The sequence below is a fragment of the Pipistrellus kuhlii genome, unplaced genomic scaffold (assembly GCF_014108245.1).
Source record: "Pipistrellus kuhlii isolate mPipKuh1 unplaced genomic scaffold, mPipKuh1.p scaffold_m20_p_3, whole genome shotgun sequence".
Classification (NCBI taxonomy): domain Eukaryota; kingdom Metazoa; phylum Chordata; class Mammalia; order Chiroptera; family Vespertilionidae; genus Pipistrellus; species Pipistrellus kuhlii.
The window spans coordinates 181378647-181399020 of NW_023425529.1; the positions used below are offsets into that span (position 1 = coordinate 181378647).

General features: G+C 40.5%; 1 protein-coding gene across 5 annotated transcripts in view; it reads right to left on the bottom strand.

Moving 5' to 3' along the window:
* Positions 1-20374, bottom strand: part of SNX25 (sorting nexin 25) — a 93125-nt gene that overhangs the window by 48136 nt on the left and 24615 nt on the right. For 4 of the 5 annotated variants that reach the window (XM_045588957.1, XM_036458509.2, XM_036458511.2 and 1 more), the window contains exons 2-4: positions 10194-10278; positions 5374-5590; positions 354-526 (exon numbers count right to left, since the gene is read on the bottom strand). In XM_045588957.1, coding sequence (XP_045444913.1) covers positions 354-526; positions 5374-5590; positions 10194-10215 — 412 coding nt within the window. In that variant the 5' untranslated portion in view covers positions 10216-10278. Of the gene's footprint in view, positions 1-353; positions 527-5373; positions 5591-6247; positions 6309-10193; positions 10282-20374 lie in introns of those variants that run through there. The other variant, XM_036458512.2, reaches the window with a different exon arrangement.

Genomic DNA, 20374 nt, shown 5'->3' on the forward strand with positions numbered 1-20374 from the left:
GAGTTTGACTATAGATCTTCTTTCACTAATGTTTATATTATTATTGGCCTGGATATGTCAAAAGCTATCCCAAATGGGTGGTTCCCTCTGGAGAGCACAGGGCTGGGTATCCTATGCCAAAATAAACAATAAAATGTACTCTTCATTGGGTAATGTTATGTAAAAACGGGTTTATCACATATGGGCAAATGATGTGCTCTCTGAGCGACATTTAAACTTAAACTGTGTAAGTATATCAATTCTCCTCTGTCCAACAGTATGCAAGGTCCATGCAGGTGTCCTAGAAGTGTGTAGCCCAAGCATTTGCACAATTATCACCGCATTAGTAATACGAATTACTTAGGAAAGTCTACCTTTTGTTGTGAGGATTTCTGCAAGCATTATACGTAAGCTGAGTGACTGGACATCCTTTGAGGGGAGAAGACAAAACACCAGAACCCGAGAACATGTCTGTAGGAACCTTACTTCTTCAGCCGAGTTCCTTAAGCATGCATGCAGCACAAAAGGCCTCGGCTGTTCTTCTTGTCTAAAAAATAAACAGTGAGAGAGGAAAAAGGAAGGAAAGAAAATTTTAGAAACAATTCGGTTATGTACCATTAGGTAAAAAATATTTCAAATGGGCAATACATAAGTTTCAATTGGTGTGCCCACTCCTCAACAATATCAATAGTCAGTCATTTTCTCTATCACATACTCTGGAAAAAATGTAAAGGCATGGCCATTTGGGATTTCAAACCTTAAGCAACATCCACAGTTATACATACACTAGAGGCCTGATGCCTGAACTACGTGCAAGGGTAGGCCTTTGAGGCCCCGGCTGCCTCGATATATAGATATACTGAGTGGCCAGATTATTATTATACGTTCAGAGATCACTCAGTGTACATATAGATAAACTTGCTTAATTAGACCTGCTTTCTGATTTCGCTAAACTTTCTCCAGCCCAGTGAAGAACCCCAACTTCTCTTTCAGGTAATTGTCAGCAACATAGCAGTACATATCAACACAAAGAAGATTATTATTATAGATCACACAGGCAAAAAAAAAAAAAAAAAAAGGTTAAATATTTAACTGTAGCAGTGTTTGACTACTTATATTGTGCACAGTAAGAAAACCTGAAGTCATTTCAAGTTCCACCATTTCTACTTCTTTTCAGTCTACTTCTTTTCTAAACTTTCTAAATCTCCGTTGTCTTATTAATTAAAAGAAAGCAGAATTCTACTGAGTCTCCTATCTACCTACTCCAGGACTTCTGTGAGAATCAAATGAGATGAGGCACCGGAAAATGCTTCTCATTTAGTTGAACTGTAAAATGTTTGCACCTGGCTATAAAGCAAGTCGGGTTCTTAGGCTGAAGAAATCCCAAGGGCGCTAGTCACTAGAAAGAGCCGGCACCCACAGCAATGGTTTCTGGGCTGTGGGCTGCATTTTACGCCACGGGGTCTTGGCAGCGTTGGCTGCAGTTTAGTGGATATCACTCTGAGGTGGTCGCGGGGCCTGTGTCCGACTTGGGGGAAGCCAAGTGTTGGTTTGTTGGTGCCAGGTCCACGTGCCATTTCTTTTTAAATGGCCAGTGCACATCATGGCAGCTCCTGCACTGAGCGTCTACCCCTCTCCCTCCTAGAGCTCAGTCAGGGGAACACCTTCGGAGTGAACCAGTCAGAGGTTGGCCAAACAAGCCTGATCTCTGGAAAAAGGAAAGGAGGATGCTTCCCCGATACCCTCTGCCAACTTCCTGCAGGATATTCCCATGATGCTCCCTAGCATGTGGACAGCAGGAATTGCTTCAGAAGCCAAGAAAGAATCGTGAGTCAAATGGCTGCTTCTGCGTCAGCAGATGTCCGTCTTGCTTTCTGGTAGACTGTAGCCCTAATCCTGGCAGCTTTCCTTAATCGGTATGAATTTGTTTCCTGCAGTTCCTTTTCCTTACTTCTGGGTTCTCATTCCTTGAATGAGGAAAAGGACTTTTTTTGTAAATATCATATGTTCACTATTACTTCATTTTTCCTTCTACACCAAGAAGTATATATGATCCCAGCATTGTACAGATGATAATATTAAGAACTAAGTGGTTAAATGAATAGTCCAAAATACAGAGGTAATAAATAGCAGAAATGACTCTACAGTACAGATTGTTTACTCTACGCTGTAATCAGAGATTGTAAGGATGAGAGTAGAAAAAAACTGCAGTTAAAGAAGGAAAATATGTGAATAAGAACATTATTCTTCCCCCTTAAGCAGCATGCCGGTGCTTGACTGGTAAAACACAGGGGTTGTAAATCACTACACAGTTAAAGACACTATCGATTTAATAGCATAAAAAAACAATCATTCTCAGATTCACTTGAAACCTGCTGGAACAAGACAGGACAAAGGAAGAGGAAGCAGAGGCAAGAATTAAATGTGATCTGGACGGGCTTACAGCAGCAACAGAATGTTGGCCTGGAAATAAGAACAGGCTGACCGGAAAGCCACCTCCACACTCTGCCTAACAGTCCGCCAGAGAATGTGTTGCTTTTATTAATGCAATTTGTTATTCTCTTGTCTGACAGCGGCCAATTCAATTGGATCCTCCGGGGCTGCCAAGCCATTTCACACTCAGTGGGCACCTGCACATGCATGGAGACTGCTAGTTTGGGGGCACAGGTTAGATGGGGCAGGCAGGGGCAGACCTAGCCAACGAACCTGAGCTGTCTACCAGTCTTATGTGTGATGAGCAGAAGGTGACATTAGTCCTCCAGGGTTCACCTCCAGGACATGCATGATCATCTATATCAAAAAGCCAATGACCTACCGGCACTTTTTAAAATATCCATAATCCGCTGGGACCGGTTTGGCTCAGTGGATAGAGCGTCAGCCTGTGGACTGAAAGGTCCTGGTTCGATTCCGGTCAAGGGCATGTACCTTGGTTGTGGACATATCCCCAGTAGGGAGTGTGCAAGAGGCAGCTGATCGATGATTCTCTCTCATCGATGTTTCTAACTCTCTATCCCTCTCTCTTCCTCTCTGTGAAAAATCAATAATATATATATATATTTTAAATATCCATAATCCCAGTGATAGAGTCTTTTCTTTAATAAGGACCATCAACCAGAACATGTAGGCAGGGCCCAGATATCAGCAAAGTAAATCCTCCCTGGGCATGAGACAGCTAGAAGCCCAAAGAAAAGGAGTTTCTCCAATGAAATCAGTTCTCTATTTCTTTTACTCTGATGCTTTGTCTGTAACATTTTTATGTTGTTCACAAAAGCAGTAATTTCAGGAACTGGTAAATGTCACAGTGAAAAATATATTCTTATGTTAAAATTAGATAATCATAAAAATACTCATTTCTCTAAACACGTGCTCTTCTCCCAAATCTAAATCAACCATCTTTCTAACGGAAATAAAACACTGATTGAAATACGGGACCATAATTTAAATGATTTACTTTACAGTGAGCTCCCACTGAATTCAAACAAGTCTCGGCAGAGTCTGCCCGTTAGAACTGTGGAGCCTTTACAGATCAGCAGGTGCCCCGAGGGCTGCTGGACCCTAAAGGAGAGGTGGGAGCCTCTGAGATCTGGGGAGGAAACCCCAATCCCACCCTCACTTTCCTCATTAGTTCACATCCCCTCTTCCTGGCAGTTAGCTTCTTTATAAACAGCAATAGTCAGAGGGTGGTCCGGAGGCCCCTATGTGTCCCCAGGGCCCTTTCAGGGGGTCTCTGAGGGCAGAGCTACATTCATAGCAGCACAAAAATGTCACATTTTTTCACTCTCGGTCTTTCAAGCGCAGCAGAGTTTTCTGGAGGCCATGAAATGTATGATGACATCATCACTCATGGTTAATGGGAAGGGTACACTTGCACTTTAGATTTCTTAGTTTTAATATCTAACATGGTAAATATTGATAGATGGGACAGTAAGTGGTGAGCTAGTAAATGTTTAACAACTGGCTCTCCGAAGGAGGAAAGGAAGCTCTGATTTGTGGCATTCACCCATTTCACAGTGTAAGCGCCACCACCGTGGCCAACTGCACGCTAACACCTGATATCAGTGAACTCCGAGTCCGCTCCCGTGAACCAGGACTGGCTGGCCCAGCACACCACGAGATGGAACCCACAAACACAAGCTCTTTTATTTTTAGGCTCTCAATAACTCTTAAGAACATAGAGGGCTTCTGAGACCAAAAAGTCTGAGAATCGCTGCTTTTCAGTCATGTTTTCAAACCATGAGTTGTAACCCACAAGAAATAAAATAAAATTTACTTAGTCTCAAACACCAGTTTAAAAAAATGTTAAGAAACAAAAAAAATACCAATTATCACATATAATAAGAGTACTGTTTCACAGAATTGGGTCCTGATATAAATTGTATGTCTTACTATGGGTTCCAGTTTTTACAAGTTTGCAAAACACCGAGGCAGAAAGCTGGAAACTAACAGGCATGGGATGGCTGTGGGCTGTGGTCTCATAAACGGAGCCGGTGAGACTGAGGGAGAAGACGTGGCAGGGAGGGAGGCAATCAGCCGAGCCCGGACGGCAGCTGCTGCACCAGCCTGTTGAGCAACCAGGTCCGCCGAGCACATCAAGGGCAGGACGGAGCCCGCCCTCTGATACACGCACACACCAGCTCTTCCCTGAAGAGAGTCTGAGTCACCGGCCAGTAAGGACGCCAGCGCCTCCTGCACAGACCTTTCCCGTGTGATGGTCCAAAAGGCCACAAGCCTCACGCTGGCAATTTCACATGGAAACGTCGCTAATTACCTCCCACAAGCTCCAATATTAAATTACTTTAAAAATCAGTTTTCAGGACTCTCACACACACACACACACATCAGACATTATAAAACCTTATGCTTAAATTTTCTATTTCTAGCCTTGCCGATGTGGCCAGTGGTGGAGTGTCGACCTCTGAACCAGGAGGACACAGTTCAATTCCCAGTCAGGGATATGCTTGTGTTGTGGGCTTGACCCCCAGTAACGGATGTGCAGGAGGCAGCCGATCAATGATTCTCTCTCATCATTGAAGTTTCTATCTCTCCCTCTTCAAAATCAATAAAAACATATTTTTAAAGTTTTTTCTATTTCTAGGTATCCATAATACTATAAATAATCCATGAGAGTGTTGACTCAATAAAATTCTCTTCACTGTTTAAGTTATTTATAAAATTAAACAAGTCTGTAAAGTGGTTTTCTCTTACAAAGTTATTTTGTTTAAATCTATTCTATCATATATATCAACAATATAATTATTCCCTTCACTATGTCTACATTTCAAGCCAAGTGTCAGCAAGACAGAACATTCTAGAGCCTTGACTGCGACCTCTTGCTCAGTAAGAACAGCATCTCCATGTGAAGAAAGGCAGGGGGGGTTATATTACAACGTTTACCTGGCATTCGCAGCCTTCAGGTCACAGAAGTGAGTGAGCAAGGTCCTCACCACGTCGTTGCAGACAACCTTCACCACGTCCACATGGCTCAGCCTGTGGTGCAGCTGTCTGGCAATCTCCCAGAAGTCCTCCAGGAGCAGGTTGTAGAGCTGCCCCTCATCTTTGCTGAGGTTCCCGTACCAGGACAGCACGTAATCTCTGTAACTGTAGTCAAACACTGCGAGAGCAGACAGAGCAATGAGAACACTCAGACGAAGGAAGCAACCCCAAGACAGCATCTCTACTGGAGACTGGCCTCCCACTGCTTAACGTATGAAGAGAGTAGAAAACAAAATAAGAAGACAAGCTTCCCTGAAACCTTTCCAAATGAAACATTCTCATCTAACTACAAGTTCTGGGGTGTGGTGACTGGTGAGCATATGTCCCGGATGTTCTTGGACAGCCCAATTTTTAAATAGTCTACCTTGGTGCCAAACCATCTAAAACAGAGCATCTTAGACAGTGGCCACACCCTTCTGGAGTGTACAGGTTATATCATGTGTTGCCTCTCAGCTCCAGATTCACCCATTTCGCCATGCTTTGATACTGGGGCTCAACCCTGTACACACGTCTTTGCCAACTGACACAGTGTTAAGTCCATGTAGGAAAAAAAGGGGAAGCCAATGAGCGATCTTTGAAAGAAATCAGGTCTTCTGAAAATTAAAAATGTTACTGGGCTTGCGTGTGATTCCACCAAGAGCTCCAAAGAAGCAAACATTTAGCCACATAACCCTGTTCCCACTGAAGGGCCTGGGCTATTTATAACCGCTACTTATTTTAGTAGGTTATTTTTCCGACCACCACTTGGCTTGGCTTCATTTTTATGTGACCATACATCATTTCCTGCTTTGCTTTGCTTTGCTTGTCTACCACACATTGGTTTATCCCCAGGAATCCTGTGAAACAAAATGTAACTTAGGATCCTGACCTATTCCACACCTGGCATCCAAATGACTAACCCATAATCCTAGATAATAAAAACCTAAAATGCAAATCAACCAAACAGTGGAATGACTGGTCAGCAGGGGGCGGGACCCGAGAGTGAGCGGCACCAGGCCAGCCAAGGAGGGTGCCAGTGGGCAGAGGGAGGGGATGGAAATGGGAGGCAGAGGGGGCGGCGTGACCAGTGGTGGCAGAGGGGCAATGGGGGTAGTTGACTGGGGCATCATCTCCAGAGTATTAGGCTCGACCCACAGTAGGGAGCATGCAAGAGGCAGCCAATCAATAGATATTTCTCTCTAATTTATGTTCCTCTCACCCTCGTGTTCTCTCTCTCTCTCTCTCTCTCTCTCTCTCTCTCTCTCTCATGCAAGAGGCAGCCAATCAATAGATATTTCTCTATAATTTATGTTCCTCTCACCCTCGTGTTCTCTCTCTCTCTCTCTTTCTCTCAAATCAATAAAAACATAAATAAAAAGAGAGTGAACTCTAAGAAAGTCATTTTTTTTTCAACTCTGCCTTTCCCCAGAGCAATTCAGAGACACAGTCTTCTATGTCCAAGAGGTAGAGCCCCATGACTCACAAATGTCCATCACCTGAATCTCTAAGAACAAAGAACTAGTCCCCACTCAACCAAAAACTGGCCTCATGATAGTGATAAGGACAACAAATAATTCCCTTGTTCATACTAATGGCCCTTTATGGTTTGTAAAGTTTTAAAAATGCAATTTGATACTTGATAATCACTATCTGTAAGTAGAAGAAATTCATCTTCTGGGAAGAGCTGGGGTTATTAGTTTATGTCACTGATGGATCCATTCATTCGGCAACATACCGCATACACCGGGAAAAGTGTCATACACCGGGTGAGCTGAGCCTAACGGGTGGGAGGAGGCATGCTCTTCCAAGTGGGAGCTCTTCCCATAGCAGCACTTTTTCCCGGACAGTGTTCCCTCCTCTGGGACTGGCCAGAGGGAGCCTGGTACCAGCAATTACCACCTTCTCCAGGACATGCTCCAAAGAAACTAAGAGGTCTGTTTACTTGTAAAATGACCTGATAATTATCTTCTGTTATAGTGAGATTTAATAGTTAAGTCAAAAGATTCGTTTAAAGTCTTTTTTCCCCTCTGTATCTGTCAGTTTCCCAGGAAATGTAACTTCAGCAAAAACTTTTAGCTATCTGGTACAGGAGGGCAGCTGTTCCGACTTCTCAGACAGACACACAGATCATTCATACTGTATCTGAACCCCTCAATATAGTTTCTACATGTGAACTGGCTAACAAAGCACAGGGATGCTATCCTTTGATCATCTCCGATTATGCAATTAAACTTCCAGCATCTGAAGCTTAGTAATTCTTACTACTTTACAGGAAATCTAACCATATTATTTTGTTCTGCATACTGGCCTATTACTTCTTTCTTTTTAATAATTCAATCTATAAAAACTTAAGATTTTAAAAGATAAATCTTAAGTAACTATGTTGTCAACTTTAGTAGCGACAACAAGAAAAACCCACATACAAACATGCAGACACACATATCTGCCTTGTAATTTACTCAACTCTTAAAATGAATCTGCTTTTAAATTATACTTTCTAAGAGGAATAAAATATAAAAAGATAAAATGGTACACAAATGTTATCTAGTTTAATCTAACTTCAGGGAGAAATTTTAAAATAAATGTTCTTAAGCATTTCATATAAATTGAACTTAAATTACTATCGCCTTAATAAATATCTCTGATATAACTCACAAGCATACCAAAAGACCCTCAATTTTATCAAGGCAAGTCCACTAAAAATAGCTAATAATATTCAGAATTTCAATTAAATGTACTGGTCCCAAAGTTTAGAAATGTAAATTAAAATATTCTAGACATGCAAGTTATTACCACTACATATTTTCTAAATGTTTACAAAGCTGTTTAGCAGCTTAGCCTTCTGGACACATTTTTAGATTCTAATTCCTTATTAATTTAAATGTCCAAAATGTTTAGTAGGCAATTTTGTTTTTAATTCGTCTCTTGTTGATTTTCAATGAAATGTCCTATATAATAAAAGGCTAATGTGCACATAGGCTGAACTGCAGAACAACCTGTGGCTATGACGTGCACTGGCCACCAATGGGCAGACATTCAACCCAGGAGCTTCCCCATGGTAGTCAGTGTGCTCCCACAGGGGGAGCACCACTTAGCCAAGAAGCCAGGCTCATGGCTGATGGGGGCAACAGCAGTGGCAGGAGCCTCTCCCGCCTCCACAGCAGTGCTAAGCGTTAGTCAGACATCCCCCAAGAACTCCCGGACTCTGAAGAGGGCATAGACCAGGCTGAGGGATCCCACCCCACCCCCAGTGCAGGAATTTCGTGCACCAGGCCTCTAGTTTTAAATAATTACTTTGTTGCCTTGTCCAGGTGGCTCAGTCCTGTATACCAGAAGCCTGTGTGTTTAATTCCTGATCAGAGAACATACCTAGGTTTTGGGTGTGATCCCTCGTCAGGGTGCATATAAGAGGCAACTGATTGATGTTTTTCTCTCACATTGATGTTTCTCTCTCTCTCTCTTTTCCTCACCGTAAAATCAATAAGAAACCTATCCTCAAGTGAAGATTTACAAAAAATATATATATTATTTTGTTCATTGTGTAGAAAAGCTTTGCAATATTGTTTGTTAATATATTGGCAAGAACCATGTGATTAATATACTTTATTACTAAAATATACATGTTGAATTAATCTTGGTAAAACAGCAACTTGAAGCCTAATTCTACATTTGCTTAGTTTGATTTGGGGACTGCGCTGTCACTGATACAGCAATCTAAGTGAGAGAAGGGCACGCTCTTGGCCATACTGTGTCTTTTTCTTTTTTCCTGTGTTTCCCTTTTTTCCTCCAATTTTATTTTGCATTGGTTTTTGGGTATAGAGCTGAGTAGTTGGATAGTCATGCACTTTACACAGTGTTCCCCTCGATATTTCCAGTACCCTAACTGGCACTATACATAGTTATTGCAATATTCCATTTCATGTATACACCACATTTTACTTACTCCTTCATCATCTATCCTTGGACACTTGCGTTGCTTCCACCTTTTGGCTATTGTTATAAACATAATGCTGTTATAAACATGGTCTTTCTTTAATTTTTTAAGACTTAGAAGTTTCTCTGTACTTAGGCATGATGTTTATTTAGGGTGCAATATTATTGAGCCTTAAAAGAAAGGATATGCTGATACATGCTACAACATTGATGAATTTGAGGACATTATGCTAATTAAATAAGCTAAATACGAAAAATACTATATGGTTCCACTTATGTGAGGAACTTAAAAGTCAAATTCATAAACAGAAAGCAGATTGCCAGGGGCTGGGGAAGAGAGAGAGAGAATTGTTTAATAGGTATAGAGTTTTGCCGAAGCCGGTTTGGCTCAGTGGTAGAGCATCGGACTGCGGACTGAAAGGTCCCAGGTTCAATTCCAGTCAAGGGCATGTACGTTGGTTGCGGGCACATCCCCAGTTGGGGGTGTGCAAGAGGCAGCTGGTCGATGTTTCTCTCTCATCGACGTTTCTAGCTCTCTATCTCTCTCCCTTCCTCTCTGTAAAAAATCAATAAAAAATATATTTAATAGGTATAGAGTTTCAATTTTTCAAGATGAAGAGTTCTATGGACTTTACACAATGCAGATGTAATTGGCCATCAAATAAAAATTCATGAGGAAATAATCTTGATGCTATACTCAGACAAGAATGATAGGTAAATTTGCTAGAGATTATTTTCCTTTTAGAATAAATATTGGAACATAATGAACTGCTCTATATGGTAATTATGTACTCTTATTCCATCCTTACCTTCTTTCAGAGCTTTATCCATATTATGAGAAATTACTACCCTTCTAGACTGAACTGACTCACGTGAATTTCCATACACAGGACTCTGAAATGTAACAAGAAAAAATACAGATTACTGAATTAATAAATCATATATGAAAATAAAACCAAGGGTATGAAATACCATCTAAACAAGCAATAAGATTCACTTATCAGATTATAAAGTTCTCTTGGGGAAGCAGCTAAATGTTTTAGTTTAGTTTAAAATTATTTGAAATAAACAATTAAGGAAGGATTTTTTTTTTCTCTTTCAGATATCCAAACAGTATGATGCAAATATAGAAATAAACAAATCAACAGAACGGCAGAAAGTACAAAAACATGCAAAATGTTTGGCAACACATATACCAAACTACGTGGTTTTCTCTAGGTGGCACAGGATTTAACTTTTTATTCCATGTGTATGTAACAGCAAGTTTTAAAAATGTAAAAATTTTTTAATTGTAAAAAGATACAGCTTGGCAAAATAAAGAGGTGGGGCATGAAAGAGAGAATTACAGAATTAAAATCCCACTATCAGGCTAGTAAGAATACATTAAAGAGGGAAAAAATTTAATTGATCACATACCATAATGATCAAAAACATGTATAATGTTATTGGGCCCACGTATTGGGTTTTTTTGTTGTTTTTGTTTTTTGTTTTTTTAATATATCTTTATTGATTTTTTACAGAGAGGAAGGGAGAGAGATAGAGAACTAGAAACATCGATGAGAGAAACACTGACCAGCTGCCTCTTGCGCACCCCCTACCGGGGGTGTGCCCACAACCAACGTACATGCCCCTGACCGGAATCGAACCTGGGACCTTTCAGTCCGCAGACCGACGACGCTCTACCACTGAGCCAAACCGGTTTCGGCTCACGTATTGGTTTTGATGGGTAAAGAGTTAACTAAGTAATGTTAAGAAAATGTGGGGTTCTTTTTTTTGGAGGGGAGGTGGCTCCATAAACATTAGCACTGGCACATTGCTAAGGAGATATAAATGGTTACTATTACTACCACCCTCATCCAACCAACTAGCCTGGGGCAATCACTGTTCCCAGGCAGGGCATCCAATCAGCCCCCAGCCTGGGCCACCCAACCCGGAGGAGACCATTTATAGTTCCGGCTACTTCTCACTGTCCATTGGTCAGGTGCCAAGAGTGCCATCTGTTTCTATGATCACTGTTATTAAAAACAAACAAAAAGCCATAGTTTTACCATCCCTTAGTTGAAATACTTTTAAAAGCCTTACGTGTACAATTACACTCAGGAAAGAAAAGAATTCTTTTATGCTACAATTTGACATAATATTCAATACTTTCTCAAGAAATATTTTTAAAACTATAAATAATCATAATCCTATAGACAAATGCCATTTAATGTATAAAAGAAATACACTCTCAGTTACTTAATACTATTTTCTAGTCCCTGAGTAACTTGCTATAAAATTAAGTGGTCAGTACATTTTATTGTCATTGTTTTAAATTTATTTTGTGCGGAAAAATTTGAAAAACTGAGAAGAATTTTAAAATTCAAGTGCTTTTTAGATTTAATATTTTTAGAGCACTATAGTGACAAATAACTTTAATCACAACTTCTCAAGCCTTTGGCAGATAGTCTGGTATAGTTTCCCAAATACAGGTATGTTCGTTTTAGTGTACAGCACTAATCAGGTGATACAACCAAAGTCACATAACACTTATTTGAGAAGTTCCACAATGTGGGTTCTTAAAATGCAAACTGTCTCAAAAGGCTGGGAGAGAAGCAGATACTCTGAGCTTGTGTCTAGCCTCACAACTTCCTTCAAAACTTAATTTTTTTATTCTAACTTTTACTTTTTCTTTTTGTCTGCCTAGTCAGGGTCTACTACTTCTTGCCATATGTCTGCTTCAAACTTAGATATAAAACATATAAACATATGTTGTCACTGCTGTCTGTATCGGAGTAAGAATTACTCTCTTTACCCATCCCCAAACAAGATTCTTCATCTCCATCCGTCCCATAGCCTGATGGGGAGTCCGTAAGTACGGAGAAAGGGAAGACAACAGAAAACATCCCAGGCCAAAAATAACTGCAGCACTATGCATGGAGATTCCTTTTTTAAGGATTTAATATTTATGGAGGCAGAATCTCCTTATGTCTAAATTCCTACACGCGTGTCAGTCACTACATACAGTACTTCACTTCTTTCCGATCACAAACATGCCATTTACTAATCATTATCCAAGGAGGGGAAAGAAAAAAAGGAAGGAAAGGGAAGGAAGGAAAGAAAAGAAGGGGGAAAAGGAACAGAGAGAGGTAGGGAAATAGGGGAGAGGGGGTGGGGAGGGAGAAAATGCAAAATGTGAATAGATTCCTACGGTCCAGAGGCCAGTGAGCAAACACTGCCTTCATTTTCCTTCTAGTTATAGATTTGAAAAAAGAAACTCCACACGCAGAGACTTCTTCAAAAGACCTATCCTTTAAAGCAAATGCAGACTTTCTCCTCTCTGCACAAACACAGCCTCATTCCTGAGGCGCAGCCTACCTCTCTGCCTGACACTCACCTTCCGAAAATGCTGGTTTTAGGGCAGATGAAAGAAACGTGTGGGGCTTTTCCCACTGCCAGAATCTCCAATATCCTAATTCTGAAATGAGGGCTTTCAAAGTCCTCTGGCCAGCTCCTGTGTTCCGTGTTCTGTATCCATACCACGTTACTCATTCGCAGAAAGCTTTGGTAAATCAGTACCCTGGTCATGTAAAACATATGCCTTATTTTTTATGTAACTAAAATAAGTGAAATCTTTCTTAATTTTAAGATTTAAACCTAGGTTAAAACCTGGCTTGCCAAGATCATGTTTAATCTCTAAAGAAAGAAAATGAGAGATCTCAACATGGAAATGCCCATTTCAGAAAATGCTGAACAAAACCCTGGAGCGTGTCTCTAATACGCATATGTAACCAGATCCCCATCATCACAGGGTCCATGCCATTTCCAAAGCCCTTTCCTGAGAACATATCGGCTTTCTGTTTACTCTGAGCATCAGCTTTTAGTCCACAGCCACAGCACACCCCGGGTGTCCGTGTCAGGGCTGAGAAGCTGGGATGTGTTATAGCTACAGAGCCTCCTGAGGAAACCACTCCCACAGAGGATCCATGCCCAGGGACCTGGGCACTCTGACACCGTTAGCAACAGCCAGGAACAGCCTGGAAGCTGGCCAAGACAGAGAGCGCATTGTCCACTGTTTATAAATATGACATTGCTTCCCGTGCCGCTTCCTGTGGGAGCGCGGATGGGCTGGGACAGCCAGCGCGTGACTGGTCATCCCTTTCTGTCCAGTACTGGAATACTCAATACTCAAAATTCCTCTCTCCCTCGTTATATACGTGCACACTTAAAAATCTTCAAATGCATTTGTTTTAAAAAGAAAAGCTCTTTACAGATGTGAGGAAGTGATAGGTATAATTCGCTGTGAAACTAGTGGAATAGTCATTTATCCTGAGAAAACAAACACAAACCCCCACTCACCAACACTAACCACACGGAGCTGTCACATGGCTGAGTCTTTCCAGATATTCTCAGCATCTGACCATCTACTGGGATCTCGTGACAAACATTCTCATCCTTAAATTATGCTCTCAAAGTCATGGCTCCTTTCAAACCAATCATAGTCTGCCTCGGCCTCATAAGATAATTTACTTCAAACCAAAGCAATGAAGGAATCACATCTGTTCCCTCTCAGAAAGGTAAGTACGGACTAAGGAACGTGAAAGCCATCTCGTTTAGCTAAGGTGGTGACTTAGCAATAAAAGCCATGGCCAACCCGGAAGGTGAGCAGCCACGCCCCAGAGCTATGAGGGCGGCAGGCAGAGTGGAAAGCACCCCGCTCCCAAGTCCAACAACACCTTCTCCTAACGGCGACCCCTGACCCAGCCGCTTCCTCTCTAGCTTAAGTGGGCGTACAGCACTCTGAGGATTAAAGAACTAATTCAGGGTCCGGAGAAGAAAAAAGATAGCAGGAGCTGGTAAGGAATATAAATGAGTTAGGGGGGTTACTGCTGCTGTGCAGTTAGGTGTTTCAATTCTTTTCCAAAGAATGGAAATCAAGAATTTTAAGTGAGCCCTAGCTGGTTTGGCTCAGTGGATAGAGCATCAGACTGCAGACTGAAGAGTCCTGGGTTTGATTCTGGTCAAGGGCATGTGCCCAGGCTGCAGGCTTGATCCCCATATGGGGCATGCAAGAGGCAGCCTACCAGTAATTCTCTCTCCTCACTGATGTTTCTATCTCCCTCTCCCTCTCCCTTCCTCTCTGAAATAAATAAAAATATATTTAAAAAAGAGAATTTTAGCTGATATCTCAAAGTAATTTATTATTAATCCAAACACTGCTTACACTGCTTGGGCTAAACCACTAGCCATTACTGTGGCCATCTGATCTGTAATTGCTTGCTCCCGAAAGCACTCAGCAAAATGCCTGGCACATACTGCCATGTGTAGCTATTATCCCATCTAAACTAATAAAAGAGAAAGATGTAAATTGAACAAACCTCTGTGATGCCCACCAGCCAATCAGGAGTGGGTATGCAAATTAACCTAACAAAGCTGGCAGGTTCATTTGCATACACAGGCACGGAGCGAAGACTGAACACTGAAAACGACTGAAGACTAAAGAGGCTTGGCTTCTCCACTGTGGCCAGAGAAGAGAAGCCTAGCCTCAAGGCCAGGCTTCTCCACTGCAGCTAGTGTACAAACTTCATGCACCAGGCCTCTAGTCCTTAATACAATTCAAAATGTTACTAGTTTCAACAAATTGATGCTAATTGGTTGGTTGGTTGGTAGGTAGGCTGGTAAGATGGCTGACTGGTTTTTCGAATGAAAAGAAATGGTGAAAGTGAAAGCAAGAAAGGATTGAAAAGTTAAGCAACCTGAGTAGGACACAACAAAAGAAAACATCTCTTTCTTGAAATATTTTTGCCTTTGAGGCTATACTTTACAGAGGGAAAGTGTACATATCCTGAAGCTGTTCTACTGTGTTTGTGCCTTTACACTTCTTATTACTGGGGAAGTATTTAAATAAAACCCGGCTGGCCGAAGCCGGTTTGGCTCAGTGGTAGAGCGTCGGTCTGCGGACTCAAAGGTCCCAGGTTCGATTCCGGTCAGGGGCATGTACATTGGTTGTGGGCACATCCCTGGTAGGGGGTGTGCAAGAGGCAGCTGGTCGATGTTTCTCTCTCGTTGACGTTTCTAGCTCTCTATCTCTCTCCCTTCCTTTCTGTAAAAAATCAATAAAATATATATTAAAAATAATAATAATAAAAATAAATAAATAAATAAAACATGACTGGATCAGAAGCCACTTTCCTGGATTGTGCTTTACGTTTAATCATGAACTAAAAGATATTGTTTTCCTTATTGATAAATAAAAATTGTCAAACACACATACTGAGCTGTTACCATTGAGGGAAATTGGACTGATAGGGAATAGAGGTACTTGTGTCTTTTTCTCCCTTTCAATCAAGTATAATTTCTATCTACTCTAATAAAAGAGAAAGATATATATTGACTGAACTTTCGCAATGCCCACCATCCAATCAGTAGTGGGTATGCAAATTAACCCAACAAAGATGGCAGGTTAATTTGCATACACAGGCACTGAGCAGCCAGGGGCGGAGCAGGACATAAGCGTTACGCACCGCCCCAGCAGCTCCAGGCCTCTAGGTAGTGTGAGAAGGCGGAAAGGCTGCTCTGGCCAGAGGGAAGGCAGTGCTTGGCAGCCGGGGAAGGAAGGCCCATTCTTGCAGGAATCTTCGTGCATCGGGCCTCTAGTTTTAGATATAAGAAAAGGGAGCTATTCTTTAAAATTAAAACCTATAAATGTTCTCATTTTGTTTATTCTAGGTCCGAAACATACTTTAATTTCTTTTTCAAATGCTATATCCAACTACATAAAGAACAGAGACACATTCTATGTTATAAATATAGAGAATTAGATAGAAATCTCAATGGCCAATGTCTCAACCAATTGTATTTTTACTGAAGCCTCCTTAAAACTCCAGAAAGATGAGGTTCAGAGAGCTGCCGGAGAGTGGCATGTCCGGAGGACATGGGACTCCACACACCTTCCCCATACCTTGCCCTGGACACCTCTTCCATCTGGCTGCTCTGAGATATATTCTTTTATACTAAACCAATAATCTAGTGAGAAAAATAATGAATCTGTAATGCTATCATCCAGAGATAATCACTATTGCTATTTTGGTGTATCTCCTCCTCCTCAAAAACTCCGACACTTACTATGTAACTCTGGGCAACCTACTTCTCCCTACCTCCATTCCCTCACCTGTAAAATAAAGATAGCAATATACCCACCCCTTAGGCTTGTGAGCAATGAGTGAGTACATATGATGAGTGAATACACATAATGCCTTTCAATCAAGAATAATTTCTATCTACTCTAATAAAAGGGAAAGATATATATTTACTGAACTAATTAATGGCAACACATTAATCATTATAAATTACTAGGAGCCCGTTTGCAGGAAGATTCGCGCACTACTGCCGCCCGCTCCCCCTGCCCCCCTGGCACACACCACGCTGCCCTGCCACTGCCGCCCACCCTACCCCACCTGCACTGTCTCTCTGGCAGCCACCTTGCTTTCCACTTTTCCTCCCTCTTCTAAGCTGTCTTCAGTCTTCACTCCTCCCTCCCTCTGTGTATGCAAATTAACCGCCATCTTTGCTGGGTTGATTTGCATACTTGCTCTGATTGGCTGTGAGCGTAGTAAAGGTACGATCAATTAGCATTTTCTCTTTTATTACTGCAGATTACTGATACTTTTTCATTTTCATATCTTTTTTTAAAAAAAATTAGGACCATAGTATGAAGCACAAACTATGCAGAGGTGATCTGGAAAAGATCCCCTCTCAGCCTTTTCAACCAACCCTAAACTATGAACCTTGAAAGCCCAACACTGCAGGGTAGGCATTTCCAGATAAGGAAAGGAGAATAGACACAAGAATTAGTGGCAGGTCTGGGCATTCTCTACCCTGAGAAATACTTAGGTGGTAAAATCAAGCCAATGTGGACTCCAGAAATATAATCCCTACCATGAGTTTTCCTAACACAAACTTGGCAAGAGATAAATGTTAAATTAGATTATCAGTAGCTTCTGTAGCTTATTAAACCATTCATCAAAGAATTGTGGTCAGGCTAAAGGCCAACTCTGCCTACCTGCATCAAATGTAGGAATCAAGGTTCTGTTTATATTTCTATAAGATAATTATCAGTCAGGATAGATCTTAAGACTGGATCCTATGAAAGGGTATAATATCAATTACATCTTTTCACTAAACAAATGTGAAAATCAGACATGCTTTATGAGGAAATCAATGGTAATGTTAAAAATAAAATAAAATGTTTAAAGATGTGCTTTATGCTGGGGCACAATCCTCCTGTCATTATTATGTCAAAAGCATATGATATCACATTAGAGTGGCAAGAGCACTCGATTAAGACCCCCAAAATAGGCTGGAGTTGATCTTTGTCATTTTCTTGCTGAGTTATAATGAACATGTCTGCTTCTCTGAGATTCATTTCAATTTAAACAATGGCTACCCTATTTATATTAAAATATTAGTATGCAATTCCAGAAGAAAGATGCACGTAAAAATACTTTCAATATTATAAAGCAGTTTACAAATATAGGCTGTTTTTATGGTTCCAAAAGTCATAGTCTAGATTTTTTACAAGGTTAACTTCCTCCCCAAAGAACGATTATAGTTATATTACATGTGATTAGTACTATGGCCTTTCACATTTTACTGTCTCAAGAAGAGTTCTTTAGTAATGTTCCTTGGTAACAAATTTTTCTAAAAAAAAAAAAATGACTATTAACAAAAAGACAAAATATCTATTAACTGATCAATAGAGGTGGATTTTGAGGTAGGTTAATATTCTTAAGATTGCTTTTCCATTCAGTTGGAGGAATTAGATTCATGGGGGGGAAATGTGTCTTATTTCTAATGTCAAGGACTCAAAGGTTAAGATCCTTAGAAAATACACTCCATTTGATTACAAGAGAAATTTAAATATACTAGTATTTCAAATCAGACACAGATTTGGAAAGTGAAATTATAACACACACTTGAAAGTACATAGGCAGACAGCAGTTTGCCTAAATTGGCAAATATAGAACAGATACTAGGGCTGGAAGAGAAGAATGAAGAAAAGCAAATTGGCTCAGGAAAGGCAATTGAAAACTGGCATTAGCTTTTTGTATTTCTGAAAGGTTTGTGTGATAAAATTCTCTAACCATTTATCACTTTCATAAATGGTAATTTTGAGTTCATAAGGGAAAGCATAAATTCCCATAATATGAATCATATTTCCATCAATTCATACAATGATCTAATATTGACTGAGGACTCTGTGTGTCTGCCACTTAGTTGAGTACTAAAGAGACAATGGTGAATAAAATACACTTTCTATGCTTAAAAGGCTTAATTTATTCTTGATGGAAGCTCATATTTGAGTAATTGATGAGCCATAGCACTGTGTGAAGCTGTACTTAAGAATTCTAATATCCTTCCTATTCTGCTATCTTTACATTTTGCTCTTCCCCATGTCATGAAATAAAAGTTAGTCAAATATACAGTCAATCCACAAGATTATTTCAGAAGAGTCTAGAAGTTCAAAATATTGAAGTATATTACAAAAATATTCTCATTTCATGAGTTCTCCCTGAAACCACTGAATATAAATGATGAAGGAACCAGCATGGCTGCCCCTGCTTTAAAGCCTTCATGGAACTCAACAACTAGGTGAGTCACTCAGAATGGCTTTTTCACAGAGATCTTCAGTAATGAGAACAAGTACTATTTTTCAATACTCCATTACTGTCCTGGAATACCAGAATACCATTCCTAATTAATTTGTTGACCAGCTTTTAACTAAAAACTGATGATAAAATATTTAATACCTGGTCATAAAAATATTACATTGGTAATTTGAATCAGTGGTATCTCCATTTCCATAATTTCCAGTAAGCAAAAAACTCTGCTCCAGTTAAAGTGGCCCAGATAGCATACATGTGCAAGATATTGAGATGTGTGAGATGAATTATTGCCATTAAAATACTAGTTGCATAAATTTGAAAGAACATTCCCAACTCAAAGAGGCTGATTTTTACATCCCCTCCAACTGGTGAGTAAAAGCTATCTTCCCCAGACTAGATCTATTGATAGATCAGATAACGTGTTTCTTCAATTTCAACCTAACATAAATGCCTCCTGGAAATTCAAAGAATAAAGCCTCTTCCCTAAAGAAACATGACATTAAAGATAGGTCGTGTGCAGCAGACATAGACCTCTAAGTAGAGAGAGCAGAGAGATGCCTGCTGGAGCACGCAGGTGTATAAACATAGTGAGTCCTAAAATGATCCTTGTTGGCATCCGGAAGCCCCTAGCCATGGCTTGAAAACACACCGCTCATTTTTCAAGAATCACTTAGGGAATTTCTTCAAATGCACATTTTCAGATCCTATCCCCAAGAGTCTTAATTCAGAAAGATTAAGGTGTGTCTTTTGAATAAATCAATTTTTTAAATTTATTTATTTTTTATTAGAGAGAGAGAGAGAGGAATGGGGGGAAGAGAGAAAGAAACATCAGTTTGTTGGTCCACATATTTATGCATTCATTGGTGGATTCTAGTATGTACCCTGACCAGAGATGGAACCCCAAACCATGGCATATGGGGACAACCCTCTAACCAACTAACCTACCCAGCCAGGATGTTAAGTACCGTATTTTTAAAATTACAAAAACTGCTGAACTATTTATGGACCCTTAGACCACACTTAGAAACACTCAACTGGCTGTCATGAGAAACATCAATTGGTTGCCTCCTGTATGTGCCCTGACCAGGATGGAACCGGAAGCCTATGTGCCGACTGGGAAATGAACCCACAACCTTTTGCGTAGAGAACAACAGTTACCCAACTGAGCCTCTTGGGTGGGGCTACCACAATCATTTATATAAACTGGGAGCAGAATCACAGGAATCCTTCCTAACTTCAACTTTCCTTAGTTAGCTGAAATGCTAAATATAATGCTTCATTTGTATTCTCATAAAGAAAGGAGATAGTATGAACTCTTTCTGTATAGCATTTCTGTTCCACAATGA